Source organism: Ambystoma mexicanum, chromosome 10 (assembly GCF_040938575.1).
Source record: "Ambystoma mexicanum isolate Mex_15411 chromosome 10, UKY_AmexF1_1, whole genome shotgun sequence".
Taxonomy (NCBI): Eukaryota; Metazoa; Chordata; class Amphibia; order Caudata; family Ambystomatidae; genus Ambystoma; species Ambystoma mexicanum.
In genome coordinates, this window is record NC_090932.1 from 1622883659 (window position 1) to 1622907190 (window position 23532).

Genomic DNA, 23532 nt, shown 5'->3' on the forward strand with positions numbered 1-23532 from the left:
GCTGGAGGCCCGTCGAAGTTGTGTTGCCCAGCCGTGGGAACCACTTGACGCCGTGCCGCCGACGACCGGAGCCGTCCGCTCCTTTGCCTAAGAACATTCGAATCGAAGGACTCCCTCGTCCGCACCGTCGACCGCTTTGTCCTGCCGGAGAAAGTCGAGGACGACCAACGCGCCGAGGAGAAACCTGCCGGTGGGTTTCCCGCCACCCGAAGACCACAAAGACTCGAACGACTCGACGCCCTTGCTGGGCCTCCGTCTCCACAATCTTTGCGGTCCAGAACTATTGTCACCGAGGTGCCCCGCACGCCTCTGCCTTGCAGGACGCCGACGCTCTGACGCCGACTAGCACCGCTCGGACGAAGCTGCCGCCTCATCGACGCCGTTCTACTCTGTTTGTCGACAGACGTTCGACGCCCCGTGTCTCCCGCTTGAAAGGGAAGGCATTCAAGAAGGGCCGTCGATTCCCCGTCGCCGAACACCGAGTTCCTCGACGCTTCTCGACGATCCGTGACTCCCGCTTGAAAGGGGGTCGCTCAAGAAGGATCTGTCGACGCCTCTTCGAAGAACTCGACTCCACCAGGTACATTGGGGGGGTAAAAACATTATAGGAGGGAATAAGACTTGCAGAACAATATATGGACTGGGCTTGTGCTATATCTTTATTTTACAGGTTGCCCAGGTGGGGGGATCTCCACACAGAACTGTGCCTAGTGGTAGGGGCCAGTATTCTGCCTATTGCTCAACCATCTTATTTTCTCTCCTCTCTCTATTGCTGGTTTCACTCTTTTGATCTGTGTGACATTGTTACAGTATTGTTGATGCACTTTAATAAGATCTAATACAAAGGGTGGTACCACTTTAGAATTGTATACATTTGCCATTGTTGGCTTTCCTGAGTACAAAGTGAGTTATTATGATAAGTGTACATAACCTTGAATATTGATTATATAAAGACTGTGTTCTAACCAATACAGTGTGTGGACATTCCTTTGTGGGGGCTTGGGGTACACTGTACTTAAGAACCAGCCTGCATCACCTCCTGAGAAGCTAGGCCTTGATTGCTCGTCCATTGCTACCGTATTAGAGAATCTTGGCCGGGGTCCTCTGTGCCTCTCCTCTACCATATAGAGAGCAGAAGTACAGACACCCCCAACCGGTCGTTTGTTTTTTCTCTTCACACATTCCAGCCTAGCTGTCACTCACCCAGTAGAGTGGCTGTCCTTTCCGGACAGTCAGCCAGCCAATCACGCCAGAGTGCATTTGGGTCTCCTAGGAGACTAAGCACAGGGAGTTTCGGGCACCTCCCTCACTTCCTGCAAATCCCAGACACTCGGGCGCCAGAGGCGGTCTTCAGTCCTGAATGCCGCCAAAGGCGAAGGAACAAAAGGGACCAAACCTGGTTTGGCACGCAGAGACAAACTCTAGAAGGACCTTTCCAAAAAGAAATGGTGAAGAAAAGACCGGGACCTGTTTAAACAAAGGGGGCTCAGACGCCATCTTGAAAAACATGGATCCCACGATTTAACGCTACCGGTGTTCGCGGTCGTGAAAAATCATGGTAGTTCTTTGTAAAACCACTGCCACCAGCCATTCTGAGAGGAAAGGGTAGCATTTGACTGCTACATGAGTTTCTAGACACCTGGGCTACTAGGTAACCCCTCCAGTACTCTATAGTAACATAGGGTGTGCTGGGTCTAGGAGTTTAAAAAGACTAGTAAAGTCAATTTCACTTTACTTACTCTGGGAAACGGTAGTTTAACCCACAGAAGGTATTTAAACTTCGGGAAAGCCTTAAAAGGTTTTCCTGTACCACTGCACCGAGGGTGCTGTGTGAGACATATAAAAAGATGATGCCTATCGAGTTGTCTAAAACTCCCTAACCAAAGAAAACACAAGAGTAAAACACATTCAAAATACATGAGAGAGTGGGAAAAAGGCTCACACTCTCTTCAGGTAAAAAAAATCAAGTCCTCAAAATCCAGCAAAGTTGCTGGGGGTCTCTAAGGTGAAGGGAATTAGCACATTATTGAGAATTCTTCCTAACAGAAAGGCACGCCGCTTTTCTGATGAGATGGTAGAATCATGAACTGTGTTAGAATGGCTATATGAACCTGACGGAGGGATGCCAGAAGAATGCTAAGGGAAGTGAATCTCACATTGTGTTGAAACCAAGGTGAACTGTTGAGTGAAGCAAATGTGAACCCGGCTGAGGGATGTCTGTAAAGCGGGGTGAAGCATGGTAACCCTGTCCAAAGTGGAAGCTTGTTTAAAAAGACATTGAGAATCGTGAACACGACAGGAGAAAATACTTTAGAGTGAAAGGCCAGAGTGAACCCGACGGTGGGAGGCTAATATTCAAGAAGGATCGGAGCCCTGTTGAAGGGGATCCAAAAGTGAAAAGTCATCACCCAACGTCAAAGGAACTTTTTACTGTTGACACACCGGGTCCTCAGAGGCAAGAGGCTTTGTATGAAAGTGACTTGGCCACTGAACGTCCTGAGATAGCTGAAAGAACTGTAACATCATGCTGGACAAGACCAGTTGTGTATGGTGCTCAGAAGTCACGCCTTGTCCTGGGCTAGAAAAAGTGGGGAAGGGAGAGCCCAGTTATACAATCCTGACTTATTTTTGTGAACACTTCTTTTTGGGTGAACATTATCCCACACTATTTTGTAACTTGGCGGTAAGGATTGGCAATATTTTATTTTCGTATAGGCCTTTTTTGTTGTTGAGAAAACGCCACTAGGACTGCCTTGTTATTTGATGGTTGTAGCTTACTCCCATCTTAGATTTATGTTTAGATTAGGCGTTTTTCTCACCCATTTATAAAGTTTAATAAACACCCTTGAACTGTGATCACTTGTGTCTGTCTTTACTATTGCCACCACTAGTTCCTTACACAGCGCAGAAACTGTAGTCAGGGGCGAACATACAGTCATATGCAGTGCAAGGTGGAAAATACATTTGGGAAACATTTAAGTTACACATAACCATTTCCACACCACTCTTCGTAGAGATTGGAGATCTGAAGTGAGGATATATTTCCTGTAACTTGGTTCCATCCTACTGCATCACTTACCTTCTTTTGTTGAATAAGTTATTGAATGCATTCCCAAGAACCTAGAGTGACTGTATATATGTTTATAATTGAGTGTTTTGCAATATCACCTGCTTGTTTCATTTCATAGTGTGTGATTTGGGCCAAGAACATAGTATTTTTGTACAAAAAAAAAGTCCTTTCTTTCCTGTAATCCGTCGACAAATCTGTCAAAGACGTTGATTGCTTCGACAGTCTCTGCAATCAAAGAGTCAACGTGACCTCCCTCGTAGGAGTGGGGGGTGGATAGGCTTTTTTACCCGTGCTCTAGGCGCAAGCAGAAGCTTCAACTGTCTCCCTGTCGGCCTTACGAGGCGAAACTAGGTCTGAAGCCTTCTTTGGTTCTTTTGAAGGGGCTGGAAGGGCCGCCTTCTCAAACACGTCATCATTTGGAGGTGAACATCAACCATTGAGCTTTTGATGCTGAATTACCAGGAAAATGTACTCCTTTTCTATAGGGTGAGGAGTCCGAAGAAGAGGACCGGGATCTAGGACACCTCCTCTTTGACTTTTTATGGGAGGCCGACGATGACTGGTGTCGAAAATCGCTTCTCGACCGAGCACGCTTACTATGTTTTGGGCGTTTTTTCTCTTGCTAAATTGAACTACCTCTCAAGCTTCTCTCATCAGAAGATATTGTCTTGGAAGGCGTAGGAGACTTGAATGGGGGCCTTACAAGGACAGCTTACCTTTGCTTTGAGTCAAATAACATGAACTCAGGAACCAAGAAACATGAACACAAACCCAGGATGTGCAAGTAGAGCGTGATAAGACTACAAATATACGAAAAGGAATGTGGAGTAAGCGCTAAGAAGCACCTTATGATTACAAAGAATGTCGGCAAGCTCCTTACCCACAATTGCTGTTACTGGTACTGTCAGCGCGAAACCCACATACAGGGCAAGCAATAATGGGATCTGTGAGCCAACACTCTTGATGGTATTGTATAAGGTAACTTAAAGACAATATTCACATGGATGAGACCTACCACCTGAAATGTTAGCGAAGCCCACAAACCCTATTGATCTAACAGTGATCCAGAAAGGCTATGACAGCAAAGGGAGGATAACTTAATATACCAGACTCCTGCCAAAAGACAAGTAGGAATAGTGATTACAGAATAGTGAAGAAAACGGGCATTCACACAGGTGCTGGCTACAACAGCATACCACACCTAACAATCAATAGGGAACAAGGGGAGAAGTGCAAGGGTAAACCTGGAACAGACTCCAAGAGAAAGTAAAGGAACAGGGACAACTAAATTACAAGGGCAAAACATCCCTCTCCACAACCAGGGAAGGAAAGGCAAACTGGGACAAAATACTAAATATATAAATGAGGAGTGACTAAAGGATCAACTTTTGCTGCTGAATAGGGTAAAGTCAAAGGAATAAAGAACACATACAAACTGGGCTGCACAGAAAAAGGAAAGCACTGGGTAGCGCTGACTGCAAAACAGAGGACGACAGAAAAGGAATCAAGAAAGTACAAATTGCTAATAAGCACACTAAATTCGAAATCCAGGTAAAAGGGAACAAGAAAATAGTAACTAGGAACTATACACTAAGCTAAGAACCAGGAACAAGGAAGCAGTCAAACAGGAACACTGCATAAATGACCAGTGCTGGACTGAAGCAAACAGGCTTTTAAAAGGTGGCCAACGAGCACACGCCTCAGATATGCTGCTTGCTGTACCTGCCAGCCACAGGTGCTGCTTATCCTCCACCCAACCTTGTCCTGAAAGGGTGGAGATGAAGCAGTGGGCCGGGCATTCTGAGAAGCAAAGGTTTTAGATTAAAGCAGCATACTGACTGCCAAAAACCTGTAATGGATCCGGAAGGGAAGTAACATGGAAAATAAGGATTTATAGCGCTCCCAATTCAACACAGCACTGTCGCAAGAGGTCCGGAAGGAAAGTCCGGTAGGGCATAACCCCAGAATAAGGCCCCCAAGTGGCCGGATCGCGAGCAAAGGGAGCGAATTGTGACAACACAGAACTGAAGCAATGGGCGCAGGGGCGTGCTACTTTTACCAGTGTCCATGTGAAAGTCGGGACCACGATGGAAGCCAGAAAGGGACTTTGAGTCAACTACGCACTTTGCCCTCTGCTGAGAAAACATTTCTGAAGCTGCAAGTAGAATATTGGAGACCAACCAAGAACTACGTGGGAGGACACAATCCATTAGAACAAGGTATACTCACAGGATTTTATTCCAGCGAGTCGGTTCTCAGAAGCCTAACCAATCCATTAAGTAGAGTGGTTCTTTTCTAGGTGCAGTTTACAACAGCTAGTTCCCAGGGACTTAAACCCTGGTGTTAGGCAAGATTTGGTGCAGGAAGAAGCAAACAAACTCTTTACACCTAAGTGAAGCAATGACCATGCATTTGCATCTACTATCTTTAAACCCAGAGAAGATCTACGCTACAAATTCATCAAATTGGAATGCGCATCACGCAAAGAGATTGATAAGTACTGGGAAATAATATCCCTTAAAAACTACATCACTAAACAGCAAATCCCAAGAGGTTTAAGAATTAAAATTTTTCCTGACTTTACACAAGATGAGGATAAGGACTTGGCAGAGTTATGGAGGAAGAATTTAAATCAAAGCTCAATTAATATGTTTAGAACTATTAGTGGACCATGTCACTCGAGAGCATAAGAGGATAACAGAACAAATTGATATAAAAAAAAGAAATGACATATGCAAACGCACTAGAAGTAACCAGGGGGGGAGGGGTACCCACAATACGTTGTCAGGTAGCTCAGAGACGGAGTCAGAAGGAGACCAAGAAATTTATTAAACCAGCAAGGATCAACCAGGACAAGGGTTTCTGAATCAGATAAGAAGGTTCAAAAACAGAATAAATCACCAAACACAAGTACGTTTTCTATTACCAACACCAATAAATCAACAACAACCTATGTCCGGAGGAGGTGGGAAGAGGGGCTCTGGAAGTCTCAGGCAATCAGGACACCCTGGAAGATTTCAGAAGGCTGACCAGAGCAGGAGCCAGGGAGGCAGCAAAGAAAACAAAAAAAAAAAGACTTGGTGATGAATTTGTCAGATCGCGTCTTAACCAAAGAGGAGATATCCCTACTGAATAAAGGTTTCTCTTTTGCCCCAATCACTTAATATGAAACAGCAGATGTACATATTGACCCGTTTAAATTTGTTAGGCAACTTAAATTGAAGAAACTCTTTGCCACCCAAGTAAGCAGATATAAACCAGATACCGAGCAAATAATTCCAAGTGACCTTACAATTGAAGACCTTGACAGTATTCACCTTTTGAGATCCTTACAAGAGACGACCGACTTCCCGGTGCACCAAACAATACAGGAATTACGAATCCAACAAACAAGTCTATCATCAGATGAACTGAAAGTAAAATCTAAATTTACACCACAACTCGCTCCAGAAAATCTTGTGGATGCATTTTATAAAGCTGTTACTCAAGACTTGACTGATGTTATTGACCTAAAAAACAATCAATCTGCGAAAAAAGATGAAAAAAAATCAAATATAGCAACTTAACCCAAAGAGAATGGCAGGCACTGGACAGTTTGAGGAATGATCTTAAAATAACAATCAAGGAAGCGGACAAAGGTGGGAATATCGGTGTGATGAATAGGGAGGATTATATACTAATGGCAAACAACCATTTATCTACCCTATTCCTTTACATAAAACTTACAACTAATCCCAAATTGGAAATTGTTCAAGAAATAAAGGAATCTATTCAGAGCACATTTTTAGAGATAAAACAACCAGTACTCCCGACGATGTATTTCTTGCCGAAAGTATATAAAGATTTCTCAAGAATTTCGGAAGGAAGACAGATCCTAAGTGGCATTGGGTGGACTACAGTAAATATGGCTGAGTATAGCGACAATATTCTAAGGCCCAGAGTGTCTCAAATTAAATCATACCTCAAAGAAACAACATCAGCAATTAAGAAATTGTTGCAAGTAGAGTGGAAACAAGGCTACATATTGGCAACATGGGATGTCAAAGCGCTTTATACTTCTATCAGACACGACACAGCACTTGAAACATTTCAATATACTTTTGAACAGGACTCAGCATCTAATTAGCAATCAGTCAACATGCTCAAGGAGATGCTTCTTATAACATTGCAGAAAAATGAGTTTTTATTCAACAGGGAATTTTCAAGCAAACCAGAGGTGTGGTGATGGGCGTTAAATAAGCTCCGGCCCTTGCAAACTAAGTCAGGTTAATGTTTGAGAATAAATACATCTACACTGATGAAGCATATGCAAAAAACACTATATTATGGACTAGATGCATTGATGACGTTCTACTAATTTGGCAGGGTACATCAGTAGATCTAGATCACTTCATGCTAAGAGTTCCATGTCATTTTATCGCCTGCCTGTTCATCCCCAGGCTTTTTAACGTGCACATTCCATCGACTGTGCTCATGTTTTTTTTTTTTTTGGGGGTCCCCCCCTCAACCCCCTCCCACACTTATTTTTTGCTACTGCATACCTGCCCAAACCCTTATCTGCCCTTTCCCACTCCCCGCACCCCCTAAAAAATTCAATGAGCACATTCGATGGAATGTGCACGTTAAAAAGCCTGGGGATGAACAGGCAGGCGATGAAAGGACGTCGTACCATGGCTAAGTCAAATTCTCTGGTCATAGCATTTGTTGGAACCAACAGTGAGAGCAGCATTCATTTCCTGGATTTGACCATTTATTCATTTGGTAACAAACTAATGACCAAAACATACAGAAAGGAAACTGAAGTTAATTCAACACTCTTTGCGACCAGTTGCCACTACAATCCAGTCATAAGAAATATCTCCAAGGGGGAATTTATTAGAGCCAGAAGAAACTGCTCAGAATAGAAGGCTTTTCAGGACGAATGTGGTCTGTTAACAACTCGCTTCAAAGACAGAGGATATTCAAGGAAATCTAGAACAACGGCGAATCACAAAGCACAGGGTTTGGAAAGAGAATCTACTCTAATATCAAGACAAAAGGTGGACATGTATTAAGACAAAGTACAATTCATAACAACGTATTGCTCAAACAATGCACAATTACGGAGCATTTTGAAAACAAATTGGCATCTGCTCAAACTTGATGCACACATAAAGGACTTGGTGGACGTGCACCCAACATTCATCTTTAAACGGGCAAGAACCTTGAAAACAAACCTAAACCCATCATTTCTTCCAGATATCAAAAAACCACCAGGAACAACCTGGTTGCCACAACTGACGACAGGATTCAGGAAGTACATGTTCCATGTGCCAATATGCAGTAGGGGAAACAGAACTATTTAGAGACTCCAATGGAATCAAGATTAGAATCACTGTTAATATAAACTGTCGGTCTAAGTTTGTGATTTACGCTATAAAATGTACATGTGACCTTATTTACAGGTTTGCAGGTTTGAAGAAGATGACTCTAGGACCCAAAGGAGGTAACCAAGAACTCAGACTGAGGCAAGAGGAAGCAAAATTAATCTGTACATTTAGAACGGTAGAGAGGGGCCTGAATTCAGATAATGAGATGTCCTCTTTTTTGTAATAATGTACAGATTGAAACCATCAAAAGTAACAGACTGAAGTTGTACTTGTGTGAAGTGGGATTCTGTTAATTGTAAAGTAAAGGTAACCCTCTGTAAAGTTGTACTTGCACAATGAGGATCAGTCATGTTAACTAATTAAGCAAGATCAGAAACTAAAGAGGATTCAATTAGGGAATACGTGGATGTTTTGTGTAATCATATTCCAATAATAGGACCAACTAGAATAGAAATGTAAACTGTACTTACATAGTGAGGATTAGTTAAGTCAATCAACCTATTAAGATCAGAAACCGAAGAGGATGTAACTCGGGAACAAGTGTTCGTTCTGTATAAGTATATTTTAAAAATAGGAACGAATGTAATAGAAATTTATTTGCAATAAATGAACCACTCTTCAACATGTAATATTTCTTTAGTATACAAGGTTAGAGCACAAATTAAATGCGTTGCTATAATCTTGAAACATAATGGTTCTAAGATTCTGATTAACCAAAAAACACGCATCCAATACTATGGCATGAAAGGTTTCCCAAAAGATGGGCGCCAGAATGAACACAGAGGTAGGACTACGCTCTGTTGTCATGACACAACACACTATCTCCCAGACCGCAGAAGAATGCGGAAGCAAACTGGTACACGGCGAATGCTTAGAGGAACAGAGGTAAGCATCAGAGTAGCAGTAATCTGCATGATCGCAATAAACCGGCATTTGAAATAATAACACGGATTTGCTTTACGGAACGCACGCGATCGCGTTTGTTCAAATTTACACGAGTTAAAAAAGAAAATAATATATATATATATATATTAACAAAATTAAAATTGGAGCCAGATTTAACTGGGAGGCAATGGAAATTGGGCATGAAATGGATAGGTACAGGCTAACAGGCACACAGTTAATAACAAACATGTATTGTAATTGACACAGAAATTTGGAAGCACATTGATACGAGTATTAGCAGGCACGCAAACAGTAACCCATATGTATTCATTTATCAGGCGGCAATATGGCAATACAGATGGAAGTAAATAGGTAAGAGGTGGAAATTAACCAAATCACCTCTAACAATTTGGCAAACTTAAATAATTTTTGTGTTTGGATGGCACACATACTAAGGAAGAATACTCATGGTTTTTTCTGTTTCTTTTTTGTTTGTTTATTTTTCTTAACTGTACATTTGTGTTGTGTGCTTTTCTTTCCTAACCATCCTCCCCTTCACCCATCCTAAATGTCTGACTGTACAAACAATGGCAATGATGTCTCAATATTAATTTTGTTTTTGACACAATTGATTTAACATACATATATATATTTGAATTAACATATGTATATTGATCTTGTCACTATGTTTCTACTTGGGAAACTTACAATGCTTTTGCAAATGTAACAAAATACTTCTAATAGATATTCTTCCAAAAACACCTCAGTCTATGAATATGAAATAGAATGGAGGACAATAATTGTTACAAGTTGCTTGTAAATTAGCCCTGATTTGAGGAAGGTGCAGAAAACGCCAAAACACGTGTCATCACATAGGGCAATACACACAATAAAATCATCCAATAACAATTGGAGTGTACCGTACCTTTGATAAAGTTTGGCATTTGAAATCTTTTTTGGCGCATGAACATATGAAGCAACACCGCTCTACTTTACACAAACGGAGTTGAGGAACCTATTTTCTCTGTTTCTCGCTTCATACACATGCGACACGCAGTAAATTCTAATTATCAAAGAACAGAGGGCGTTTGAGTTCACGTGTTGGTACCGACTAAAGGATTCCTCAATTTTTTAAGATTTGGTGCAGTACCCTTTGGGTGCACTACAACAACCTTAATAGGAACCAAACCTTTGGTATAAGTCTGTACTACACAGGTTAGTAGTGTGGCTGAGCAGCCAGGCTTATATCAAGAGGGGTCAACATGAGCAGTAGGGTGGTGACAGAGATTCACAGTGACAAGTATCCAGATAAACACTTATACTCAAGGTTTCTTGATTAAACAATTATTAATTTATTTAACAGTCAGTTTGAATAAGCCTTCTTCAGAAGGGGCAATATAATAGTAACACACAAATACACTGCAAAATACACACTCTTAGTTTCCCTAAATCAGCAAGTACCCATTTGGGATGGCACATAGACACTTCCTACACCCTCAGGTGACTTAAATAGCTAGGATACTGGACATAAATATATTGTTGGTACATTTAGAGCAATACTGAGACGAGTGTCCAAGAAAAGAGGTTTCAGAATAAGACATAAGATCACACAAATATTCTGAAGCAAGTAAGTACTTTTGAACCACCCCTGCAAAATAAGTGAACCCTTTCCTGGAAGGAAGTTAAAAACACACATTCAGAGGAGAGCAGAGTCATTCAGGGAGCCAGGTCAGCCAATATCAATTGGGCAAAAGTCTAGGTGAGCTGAAGCAATTCTTGCAGGTAGTAAAAGTCTTGCACAATGTTTTAGAAGTCTTTGTTGAAAAAGTAGAATCAAAGTAGGGCCACATGCTCGGAGGCTTGTGAGGTGTAGAAGATGCAAGCAACTCTACAGAAGCAACCAAGACACGTCTCAACTGAGAACAAGTAAGGTTAAAAGACAAGAGGTAAATTCTCTTAGACTTTACAGTACCTTTGGTTAGAAGAAATGGTTCAAGCTGGCTTCTGGTCATGTGTGGCTCTCCAGATCCTTTGGTAGTGTGCCTCAGCCATGGGGACAAGAGCGAGGACGTCTGGGGACTCCTGCAACACAACGGGGTGGTCGGCGACAGCAAAGGGCAAACTTCAATTCAGTGCCACTTTGGCGTTTCAGCTACTCGCGTCTGACAGCAAATAGCAACACTGTGGTTCTCGCATACCACTTTAGACTTTTTGCTTCTAGGGTCCAGCACTCTGTTAAGGTGGCTCAGGCTTGGTTAGTCCTGCATCAGGGAAGTCCAGAGGATCTTCCTAGCACTAGGGTCCGACTTAAAAGGGATCCACTCGATTTGGTGTTCATCTCCCTGGCACTTCGGTTCCAGCAGCAGCAGAAGTACAGCCAGCTTCGAGAGGATGTACAAACAAGTTCACTTTGGAGTTGATTGGTCCCACCAACTGAAGGGAAGAAGTCGTCCTTGCAGGACTTCTCCAGTCGAGGTGAATTTGGAGCTTCAGCACAGCAGCAGGGCTTCACCGGGCAAACCAACTGTCCAGGAGTTGCAGCAGGCATCTATTCCAAGTTCTTTTTCGGATTCCTTCGTCCAGTGGTCGACACTGCCTTCCCAATCCAAAAGCCTCACCTTTTATGAAGGTTTCTCCTATTCATTTACAGCCGAGCTGTCACTCACACAGCAGGGTGGCTGTCCTCCAAGGACAGCCAGCCGGCCAATCACCTTTGGGTGCATTCCTGTAACCAAGGGGATAAAGCCACAGGGAGTTTCGGGCACCTCCCTCACTTCCTGCTCCCTGCCAGACACGCTGGAGCCAGAGCTGGGCTTCACCAGTGAATCCCGCCAAAGACAAAACGAACAAAGAGACCAAACCTGGTTTGGCGCGCAGAGTAAATCTCAAGAAGGACCTTTCCAACAAGAAATGGTGAAAAAAGAAGACCAGGCCATTTTGACAAAATGGGCACCGATGGGTGCTTTATAGCAGCTGCAATTGCAGCCCGCGGAAGAAACACACAATGGTAGGAAAAAGTCAACCCCTGCCACCACTCATTAATTGTAGAAAGGGTAACATAAAAATGTTACATGAGAAACTAGACAAAGGGGATACCAAGTAACCCCTCCAGCACCCTATTGTAAGATAGTGTGTGCTGGGTCTAGAAAGTTACAAATGTAAGTAAAGTCAATTTCACTTCACTGCTCTTGGAAACAGTAGTCCAACCAAGAGAAGGTATTTACACCTTTGGGAAATCTGGAAGACTTCCCTGTGTCACTCCACCGAAGGTCCTGTGTGACACAATGTAAAAAGATGATGCCTATGGAGTTTGTCAGACTGCAAAGTTCCCAAAGTTCAGCAAAAGAGCTGGGTGTCTCTAAGGTGGGAGAAATTAAACACTAAAATGAACATTCTCCCTACCATCCAAGGACAAAGAGCCTGTAGTGGTCAAAACATAGGGCAAGCTGTGTCACATATTCATAACCCACTCAGTAAAATGTAGTTCCAATATCCATGAAAAGAAAATCACTAAATGAGAAAACAACAATATAGTTTATTCATGTTTTAAACACATATAAAAGAGTGTTAGGGAATAAGTGCATTTTTGGTGAACCAGTAAATGCATGGACCTTTTTGACTCTTGTGTACTGACCTGGATGGTCAATGAGGTAGGCCTCCACCAAGTTGTTTAGGATGTGGTTTTTGCAGATCCGCTCCACTGGACAGCGACAGGTTGGGCAAAGGGAGGATCGGTCCATCCACCCAGAGTAGCAGGCAGCGCAGAAGGTGTGCATACAGGGCTGTAAACTGCAGGAAAAGAAAAAGTGCCATTAGCGACGAAACAACAAATCCAGATTGAAAACTAGAATAGACCGCCGAACAGGACTATGGTCCAGTAAAGGGGTACCACACAGGTCTACTGATTGACCACAGTCCTGGACGGTAGCATATGCTGCCACTTTAAGAATATTGTATCACCAGCTCTATTCATGCACTTCAGCCCTGATGGTCGGAGACCATGCATTGAAGCCACAAACCTGACTAGGGCTTGGCGTTATATTGAGTTTTTGATGATATATGAATATCATTTCAAAATCGATATAGGATGAGACAATACTGTTAACATCGAGAGATGCACATCATTTTTTTAAAAATAATTTATTTCTAATGTGCCAAAAGCCTAGGGCATCGGGGTGCAACAACACGTACACAATGGAACAAGCATCAATATACAGGCCAGGGTTGTTACTTTGCAAGAGAAAAGAGGGATTACTTGAAAAGAACAAGTTACTTACCCATGGTAATGTTCTTTCGATTGGATGTTGCTCCCACGTATTCCTCATCTTTTGATAAGATCTTTCCAGGTTCAGCTGCTTCGGAAAAATTTTCTCGCCAGACCATTCATTAACTTGGTGAAAATCCCTGGGGCGGATGTCCGCCGGAATGGCAGAATTCGAAATTGATAATGAGAACCGCGAACCTCAGGTACCTTCTGTGCTTGTGATGGAGAGGCACATGAAAGTAAATATCTTGGAGGTTCAATGATACCATCCAATCCTGGAGTGGAGGGCCTGAAGGATCTGAGAAAGGGTAACCATCTTGAACCTGTCCTTCCTTCCTGGAGGTCAAGTTTCTTTAGTCCAAGATGGGTCTCAATCCTCTGTCCCTTTTGGGAATTAGAAAGTACGGGGAGTACCAATCCTTGTTGCTCTCCACCACAGGTACCGGTTCGATTGCACCTTTCTCTAACAGGGTCAAAATTTCCTGCACAAGGAGCAAATCTGACATTTTTAAAGCGTTGTTCCCCGGTGCATGATCCTGAGGCATTTTTAGAAAAGGAAGGCATTAACCTTGGGCTACTGTTTCCAGTTCCCAAGCATCTGAAGAAAGTCTGCCTCCCACTGGGGTCATGTGGGCTAAGGCCTCAGAGTGGTTTTGAGGTGGCTGAAGCAGCGGCTGAGGGCAAAGCTGCCCTTGCTTGGGCTGATTTTGTAACTCTCCCTCGTCCACCACAAGGGAATCTCCTCTAACCTCTAGGACTGGTTTGTTCTCTCGCTCTTCCAACTGAGGAGTAGGCTCGAACAGACTTACGCCTCCAAGATGATGCACTGGGGTAGGAATGTTGAGGCTGTCCAATGGCAGCACAAGGAGATTTAGCTGCTGCTTTTGAGGTCTGCAGCTTTACCAAACTTTCATCAGCCTTGCTGCGAAACAGCTTCGAGCCATCAAAAGGCATATTGAGGAGTCTAGCTTGTACATCTGGTGCAAATCCGGACTTCTCAACCACACAAATCTGCACAGCACAGTACTAGTTGCCATGGATCTGCTAATGCTAGCTGCAGTATCCCGACCTGACCTCACCTGAATGGAGGCATTCACACATTGCCTCCTTACCATCCTTCATGATAGCCAGGAAGCCGCCTCTTTCTTCCCCTTCCGGGATGTGGTCAGCCACCATAGTTACTAAATCCCACAGGCTAAACGCACATTTTGACAAGGCACAAGTAGGGTTAGCTGATTTCAAAGCCATACTTCCAGCAGTAAATATTTTTCGAGCCCAAGCATCCACTCGATTGTCATCCCTATCGGAAGGGATGGAAGGGGATTCGTGGACGTATGCAGATTGCTTCGTGGACGTGGCTGCCTGAACCACCAAACTCTCCGGTGTCGGGTGTTTTGTCAAATATTCTGGGTCACTGTTGGATGGCCTATATTTTTTTGAGGCGTTTGTATTTACTGCAGCTGCAGTTTCTGTTTCCCAATTAGATGTGACCCTTTTTTTTGACGGCAACATGAAAAGGTAAAATTGGATCTCTCTGGGGATCTTGATCCAGTATATCAGTTAGATCATGCTGCTCAAATGATGGTGCAGGCCTACTCCAACCCAAAAACTCAACCATCTTGCTCATCAGATGCCTATATGAAGAGTCAGCATGGTCAGAAGGATCTGGCTTCCCAAATTCCAATTTTGGAGAGGTATCTATACCTCTCTGTAAGTAAGTTTTCATACACGTCTTTTATTCTAGGCTCTTCAGAAATGAATTAATCTGAGACATTAGGGGTACCAAATTGTAAGCCCAATGGTGCAGTATGAGTTCTACCCAACTTCATCAAAACCATTCAACTGAGGCAGTACAAGACTCCACTCTTAGTATAAGGCTGTACAGTCAGGAACTCAGGTGACAGAGGTAACAGGAGTTAATGGTTTAGGTACTCTTGGGTGGCATTGGTAGTGGCTGGGCAGGGTTGAATTGGTTGTGAATATCTTGTTCCGTAACAACACTCAGCCAGCTACTGTAGTCCCAGTTCAAGATGGACAACTTCCTGCAAAGCAGTGATTGGCCTGGAGGATTTTGTGATGCAGTTTGGAACATCAGGAGGTGTTCTAAACTGCCTTTCATTCAAGAGATGAAAGGAGTGGTCAGAGCGCTCAAGAGTAGTAACAAGAGAAAAGAAGACACTTCCTAGAAGCAGTTCACCTGAAAGAGCCAGAGATTTAAATCAGATAAGTGACTGAAGTGAAGACTAAATTGTCTCAAGAAAAGTGTTTAAAATATAACGAACAGCGTGGAAGCTGCATGTACTGAGTTGTTTTATTCTTAAGCTAAAGGCAATCTGAAATCGTAGTCATCAGTCTGTAAAAGAGATTATTCCAAATTCAGTTAAGTTGTCTTGAACTGTAAATAATTGAACCGTCAACAGAGAATTACAAGCGTGTGTGCACTGATATCACCAGCTATCGTTAGTTTGAAAAGAGGCTTGCTCAAATGAAAAACATTGCAATATTTATTTATATTTTATTTTAATTTTTGTAACGCACCAACATGCCCTTGGGCCTCAGGGCAAGTTAATCGCTTTATGTGCGTCGTGAATCCCCTCGCGTTCGAGGAAAGGACCACGGCAGCATGCTATTGCGTGCATTAGAAAGTTGAATGAGTGGCATCGTACGAATTCGTTCAGCTGAGGGGCACAGCGCCGAGACAATGATCAGCTGAGGCAGCGACTGGCGGTCAGTGAATCGAGTGCGCGGAATACAGAGAGAGGTCTTTGAAGTATTTATGGAAGCAGCGTGCCAACAGCAGGTAATGCGCGCGCCCGTGCGACTCCATTTGAAGAATTAAAGTGAAAAGGAGTAGACACGCAGCAGAACAATTTAAAAAGCGCAAATGGCGTGAAAAGCAACAAGTGCTACGAGGCAAATTAACGTCATCAAAGAACAGCGAAAGCAGTCAATAGAAGAGTGGCAAGCTACGTGTGTACATCATGTGTACATTTAACTGTACTATAAAAATAATTACTAGTCAGATGGAGTTAAAGTTCACAAAGACAAAGCATCATATGTTTTTCATTTGTAAAAAGTTTTTGAAAATGTTTTGAACTCTTGAGACAGCATTAAGAACTCTATAATGAGAGCAGTGCAAGTTTTAAAAGAAGAGTGTGTTGTAAAGCCTTATGCTAGACATTCAGGATGTATCACTGAAGTACAGACCAGCTGTACTCTAGGTTTGGTTCCAGGTAGGCTTTATTCACATAAGTACAATCTGTACAATACTCCAGTTACTCTTCATTTATTTACAGCACGCGTAGACCTAGACAGGGACATAGGAAGGTATTAACATCACTAACAAAGGAGCAGACCCACCGGCCAACCATTCAACCCAGCTCAGGCCCCCAACTAACACTCATAGAACATTACCACACAGATCCACCCAACATTCTCCTGAGCTGCATTCATGCACCAACATTCTACAGCAAACATCCAGGCCAGTGGCAGGACAAGACTACATTACAACAGAGTGAAGAAGCTTAAACCTATATATATATGGGTTAAAATATGTTTCCAGTGAGTAATCTACAGGAGAAGATGATTAAGAAGTCACAGAGTTTAGCAGTACAGGACATATTGCATGATGGCAGCAAAGAACAAGTTACTTCTTACCTTGTAACGTTCTTTCAACGGGATGTTCCTCCGACGTATTCCTCATCTTAGATATATCCTTCCAGCTCTGCTGGCCTCGGAAAATTTTTTCTCTAGAGGGCGCTGCGCGTCGACGTCCCTCGAGTCGATGTCCCTCGACAGCCGCCGTATCGACGCTCGATGTCATCCTGCCTATAAAGGCTGCGCGCAGCGTCCGTTGCTCAGTTCCGTTTTGTAGCCCACAGTATTACTGTCTGGACTAGACTAATCACCCTGAAGGAGCATAAGCTGCAACAACAAGGGAAGTAGAACTGCAGGGATGGATGGGAGGGTTGATGAGGAATACGTCGGAGGAACATCCCGTCGAAAGAACGTTACAAGGTAAGAAGTAACTTGTTCTTCGAAGGGATTGTGTCCTCCGACGTATTCCTCATGTTAGATAGGCTCCCATAGCAGTATTCTATATTCGGAGGAGGGAGTACTGACTTCACGCTGTCTTCTATTGATGAATAGAATGCAGTACAGCCCTTCCAAACCTAGTCTCTTCACTGGAGGAGGAATCCAGATTGTAAAAACGTGTAAAGGTATGGACAGACGACCATGTAGCGGCCGCACATATGTCTTTAACCGGCACGCCTCTTTTGAGGGCCGATGAAGCTGCAATACCTCTGGTCGAATGATCCCTAAGGTTTTGAGGGGGCTCTTTCACTGCCAGTTTATAACATTCCAGAATGGCTAGAATGATCCATCTGGAAATGGTCTGCTTAGTTATTGGTAACCCCAGCTTGTGACCTGCGTAACCTACAAACAGCTGGTCTGCCTGTCTTATCCTGGCTAGTCTACTGATGTAAAAACTTAAAGCCCTCCTAGGGTCTAGTCTGTGTAACCGCTCTTCCTCTTTCCCTGGGTGAGGAGGAGGATAGAAAGATGGTAGGGTAATCTTCTGAGTGATATGGAATTCAGAAACCACCTTTGGGAGGAAATTAGGCTTCACTTGCAGGACAACTTTGTCTTTGTGAAAGATTGTATGAGGGGGTTTACAAGAAAGAGCTTGTAATTCGCTCACCCTTCTAGCAGATGTAAGTGCTATTAATAAAACAGTCTTAAGGGTAAGGAATCTTAACGAACAAGAATGGAGAGGTTCGAAAGGTGTACCCATCAGGAAAGTTAGTACTAAGTCTAAATCCCATAGGGGAACTTGGAATGGTCTTGGGGGATAAACATTGGTTAACCCCTTTAGAAACTGTATTACCAAGGGTAATTTGAAATAGGATGGTTCTTCCGCAGTACGCTTAAAGATGGATAGCGCTGCGAGATAGCCCTTAATGGTGCCAACTTGAAGGCCTGAATTTGCCAAATATAGTAGGAAGGACAAAACCATTGGTGTACCACATGAAAATGGGTCGATATTCTGTTCTCTACACCAGCTGCAAAATCTGTTCCAACGGCAGCGGTATAAAGACTTTGTTGCTGGCCTCCTTGCCGAAAGCAACACCTCCATATCATCATCAGGGAGGTCCCAATCCTTGTACCTCAGCCGTTCAGAAGCCAAGGGTGAAGGTTGAGGGTTTTGATGTCTGGATGGAGAACCTGACCTCCCTTCTGTGAGAGTAGGTTCTCTCTGAGAGGAAGTCGAATTGGAGGGCAGATGGACAAGTCTAGAAGGTCCGGGTACCACGTTCTCCTGGCCCAATCCGGGGCAATTAGGATCATGGTTTGCCGGAATCTTCTCAACCTCCTGATCATTTGAGGAATGACAGGGACCGGTGGGAACGCGTACAGAAGCGGAAACTCCCAGTCCACTATGAACGCGTCTCCCAGAGCTCCTCTCGGAGGAAATTCCCTTGAGCAGAACAGGTCGCATTTCCTGTTTAGGCTGGTGGCGAACAGATCTACCTGAGGGGTTCCCCAAAGGGCGAAGATCTCTTGAAGGACTTCCTGAGCTAGCTCCCACTCGTGGGAGACTGTGTTCTGCCTGCTCAGAGCGTCCGCTGTCAAGTTCTTCTCTCCGGCTAGGTGAGCTGCCGATAGAGAGATTCCTTCTTGGATTGCCCAAAACCAGAGCTGCATCGCCTCTCTGCACAGGGGTATCCAGGATCGCTCCTATGAACTGGAGTCTCTGCGATGGTATCATTTGTGACTTCTTTAAATTGAGGGAGAAGCCCAGTCTGTGAAGGAAATGGCACACGTGATTTAGCTGGATCTGAGCTTGCTCCGGAGAAACAGCCCTGATCAGCCAATCGTCCAGGTAGGGGTAGACGTGAATCCCTTCCCTCCTTAGACTTGCAGGCACTACCGACATTAACTTGATGAAGACCCTCAGGGCGGAGGTCAGCCCAAATGGCAGTACTCGAAATTGATAGTGAGAGTTGCCAATTGCGAACCTCAGGTATTTCCTGTGTTTGAGATGGATAGGCACATGGAAATAAGCGTCCTGAAGGTCCAGAGATACCAATCAGTCCTGAAACTGGAGGGCCTGGAGGATCTGAGAAAGAGTGACCATCTTGAATTTGTCTTTTCTGAGGAATTTGTTCAATTCTCGCAAGTCCAAGATGGGTCTCAGTCCTCCGTCTTTCTTCGGAATGAGAAAGTAAGGGGAGTACCAGCCCTTGTCCCTCTCCGCTACAGGTACCGGTTCTATGGCACCTTTCTCTAGCAGGTCCAAAATTTCCTGCAAGAGGAGCGGATCTGGAGCTTTCTGAGAGCTGATCCCCGGTGGATGACTCTGAGGTATACGTAGGAAAGGCAGGCAGTAACCTTGGGCGACTGTTTCCAATGCCCAAGCATCTGACGTGATAGCCTGCCATACCGTCAGATGTTGGGTCAACCTGCCTCCTACAAGTGTCCTGTGAGGGGAGTCCTCAGAGTGGTTTTGGGGAGGCTGATGCAGAAGCCGATGGTAAAGAGGCACCTGCTGTTGCTGCGGCTTTAGAATATCTACCCCGTCCACCTCGGGTAGTTCTTCTTTGACCCCTTTGAGCCAGTCGTCCTCTACCTCTTCCGAATGCGGAGTAGAAGCAAAAGGACTTGCCCCTCGCAGAGGTTCCTGTGGGACGAAAAGGAGTCTGACGGATTGCAGCTCCTAGGGATTTTGCTGCAGCTTTTGAAGTTTGCAGTTTCTCTAAACTGTCATCCGCCTTTTTCCCGAACAAAGAAGAGCCATCGAATGGCATGTTCAAGAGCCTGGCTTGCACATCTGGGGCAAAACCCGACTTTCTCACCCAAGCGAATCTCCTGGTTGATGTACTTGCCGCCATTGCTCTGCTGATACCGTCAGCCGAATCAATGCCCGTCTGGAGGGATTCGCACATAGCGTCTTTACCGTCCTGTATAATATTCAGGAACGCATCCCTTTCTTCTCCCTCCGGGATGCAGTCAGCCGCTGTAGAAGCACACTCCCAAAGTGTATGGCTGAACCTAGCAAGGGTGCAAGTAGCATTAACAGACTTTAACGCCATGCTACATGCTGAAAAGACTTTCTTTGCCATAGCATCATATTTTTTATCGTCCCTGTCCTGTGGGACTGTAGGATAAGCCGTCTTGACATCGGTAGAGGATGCTGCTTGTACCACCAGACTTTCTGGGGATGGATGTTTAGACAAAAACTCTGGGTCTGTGGAAGATACCCTGAACTTTGCAGACAGTTTTTTATTTACTGCTGGTATTACATCTGGGGTTTCCCAGTTTGTCATGATCTTTCTCTGAAGAGCTTTATGAAAGGGCACCACAGGATCCTCTTGTGGGCCTTTGTCAAGAATATCCGTGAGGTCATCTTGCTGGAAAGATTGTGAAGGTGCAGTCCACCCCATGAACTCTGTAATCCTGGCCATTAAGGCTCTGTAGGGGGTTTCAGCATGCTCCCCCGGGTCTGGCTTAGCAAAATCCACCTCAGGGGAAGTGTCTAACCCACTTGCCTCATGTAAAGAATCATGAAGATCCTTTAATCTGCGCTCTTCAGAGGAAAATACCTCTCTAATTGGGGTTACAGGTCCCTGTAACTCAAAAGTGTCTTGTTCAGACAAATCACCCTCTTCTAAAATTGAGGATATAGTTCTCAATTGTTCTGAACTCATAAAGGGAGTAAATCCCATTTCCAAGGCAGAGGGTGCCGAACTTGTCATTATTGGCCTCGAAAACGTCGATGTCGTCGACGCCGAAGGCTTCGAGCGTGGCGTCGAAAACAGAGGTGGAGGCCTCGAGGACCTCGACAGAATTGGAATTCTACTCGACAATATCGACGTCGAGGGCCTGGGGATAGTCACTGGATGTGTGGTCACCGTGACTTTTCTTGGCGTCGACGCCGGTGTCGAGGCCGGCGTCGAGTCGACAGACCCGTGTGTCGAAGGTCCCCTCGACAACGGCGCCGACGGAACCGTCGAGGAGGAGGAAGGTTTGGAGGTCATAGTCCTGCTCGAGGGTTCGAAACGCGCTCGAGAGGTTTCTTTCGCCGGGTACTGCGACTCGCGGCGTTTTTGACCTTCGGGTCTTTCGACCAGAGCATCGCTCTCGGCAGTCTTCGAGGGGGTCGAGGCTGCTTTCTCGAAGACGCTCATCATATTCTTTCGGAATTCCTCCCATTCAGCCCGGGAACTATGTTTCGTGGGGCAAGGGATTCTTTTTGGCGAAACAGAGGAAGAGGAAGACGGAGAAGGGGATCTTCGACGCCTCCTCTTCGAGTGCTTCGATCTCGAGGAGTGACGAGACCCACTCCGAGACCTGGAGCGCGAATGGTGACGAGGAGACGAATGTCTCGACTTCGTCGACGAAGAAGAAGCTTTAAAAGTCTTACCTTTCTCCAGCTTCCCCCTACGCTCCTTCAGGGCCTTAGCTGTCATGGACATACAGTCCTTGCATTCCGAACAATGGTGTTCAGCTCCCAAGCACCACAGACAATTTCTGTGAGGATCGGTCAACGACATCTTTTTCCCACAATCTCGACATTTTTTGAAGCCGGATCGAGGAGTTGTCGGTTCCGACGAGGAAGCCATCGAGTATGGATCGAATAACTCGAGGTAAATAGGATTAATCTGACTAAGAACTGAGCAACGGTATTCCGAGGCACCGAGTAAGCGCAGAAAAATGGAACTGAGCAACGGACCCTGCGTGCAGCCTTTATAGGCAGGATGACGTCGAGCGTCGATACGGCGGCTGTCGAGGGACGTCGACGCGCAGCGCCCTCTAGAGAAAAAATTTTCCGAGGCCAGCAGAGCTGGAAGGATATATCTAAGATGAGGAATACGTCGGAGGACACAATCCCTTCGAAATAAGAATTCTCACAATTTCCTTAGGAGTCTCTAGGCAGGTAACTAGTGAGTTTTAAGTAGAACAATATATTACTTCTCAAGAGCAGGTGAATTTAGTGGAAGCTAATCAGTAATGGGTTACTTGCAGGTTCTCCTGAGTTCCAAGATTAAAAGGAGGCTGGAGGAATTCTGATTGTTATTTTTTCCAATTCCCCTTTTCCCCCGGGCTGGTCAACTCAGTAGTTGTTCAACTGATTGCTGGGTGAACCGGTTTGGGGATTCTGGTGGGCTATTAGTCTGCTCCTTCAGGATTTTGGCACTGGGACCCGATAGAATGAAAGGCCCACGTTAAAGACCTGCCTGAGCAGAGATGGAGTCATAGGCGGATGTGTCACTAGGCTCTTCAGCTAAGATGTTCTCTGATATGAGAGAAGAAATGTTGAAGTCAAGAAATGAGACTACTGAGTTAAGTGTTCGGTTAAAAGAGTTAAGTCTCATGGTGAGCAAGGGAGGTGTGGAGGAAGAAAAACCTAGTGTTTCGGGATGGAGTTGTGATGGCGAACCACCAGGGTTGTATCCGGAGTCTGAAGCTGGAACGGCAGGGGGAGTTAGAGGAGTGGAGAAGCGAAGGGGGATGGGGTGGGGGTTTTGCACAAGTGATTTCTGTGGTAACAACTCCATTGGCCCAGCCCTATCTTTTTTCAGGAGATCAACAAAAGTTTAAGTCTTTTTTGATGCAATGCGAGTTGCATTACATGTGTAAACCCGATTTGTTTCCCAATGACAGAGCTAAAGTTGCTTTTTTAATTTCATACTTGTCAGGCGAGGTGGCAGCTTGGTCAGTTCCTTTGGTTGTAAGTGGGGGCGAGGGAGTTAAAAAGTTGGGAGCTATTCAAGGCTGAGTTTTGTAAAATGTTTGACAGGCAAACTTTAACTCAGTGTGTGGTTGACAGCGAGTTATTAGAATTAAAACAAGGAAACAAGGATTTGACAGTTTATATTACTCAATTGCGATCATTAGTTTTGGAAAGTGCTTGGCCTGAGGAGAAAAGACCTTCTCTTTTC

General features: G+C 44.5%; 1 protein-coding gene across 8 annotated transcripts in view; it reads right to left on the minus strand.

The window, feature by feature from the left end:
- Positions 1 to 23532, minus strand: part of CHFR (checkpoint with forkhead and ring finger domains) — an 893929-nt gene that overhangs the window by 509069 nt on the left and 361328 nt on the right. For all 8 annotated transcript variants that reach the window (XM_069620002.1, XM_069620000.1, XM_069619998.1 and 5 more), the window contains one exon: positions 12959 to 13113. In XM_069620002.1, coding sequence (XP_069476103.1) covers positions 12959 to 13113 — 155 coding nt within the window. The remainder of the gene's footprint in view (positions 1 to 12958; positions 13114 to 23532) is intronic.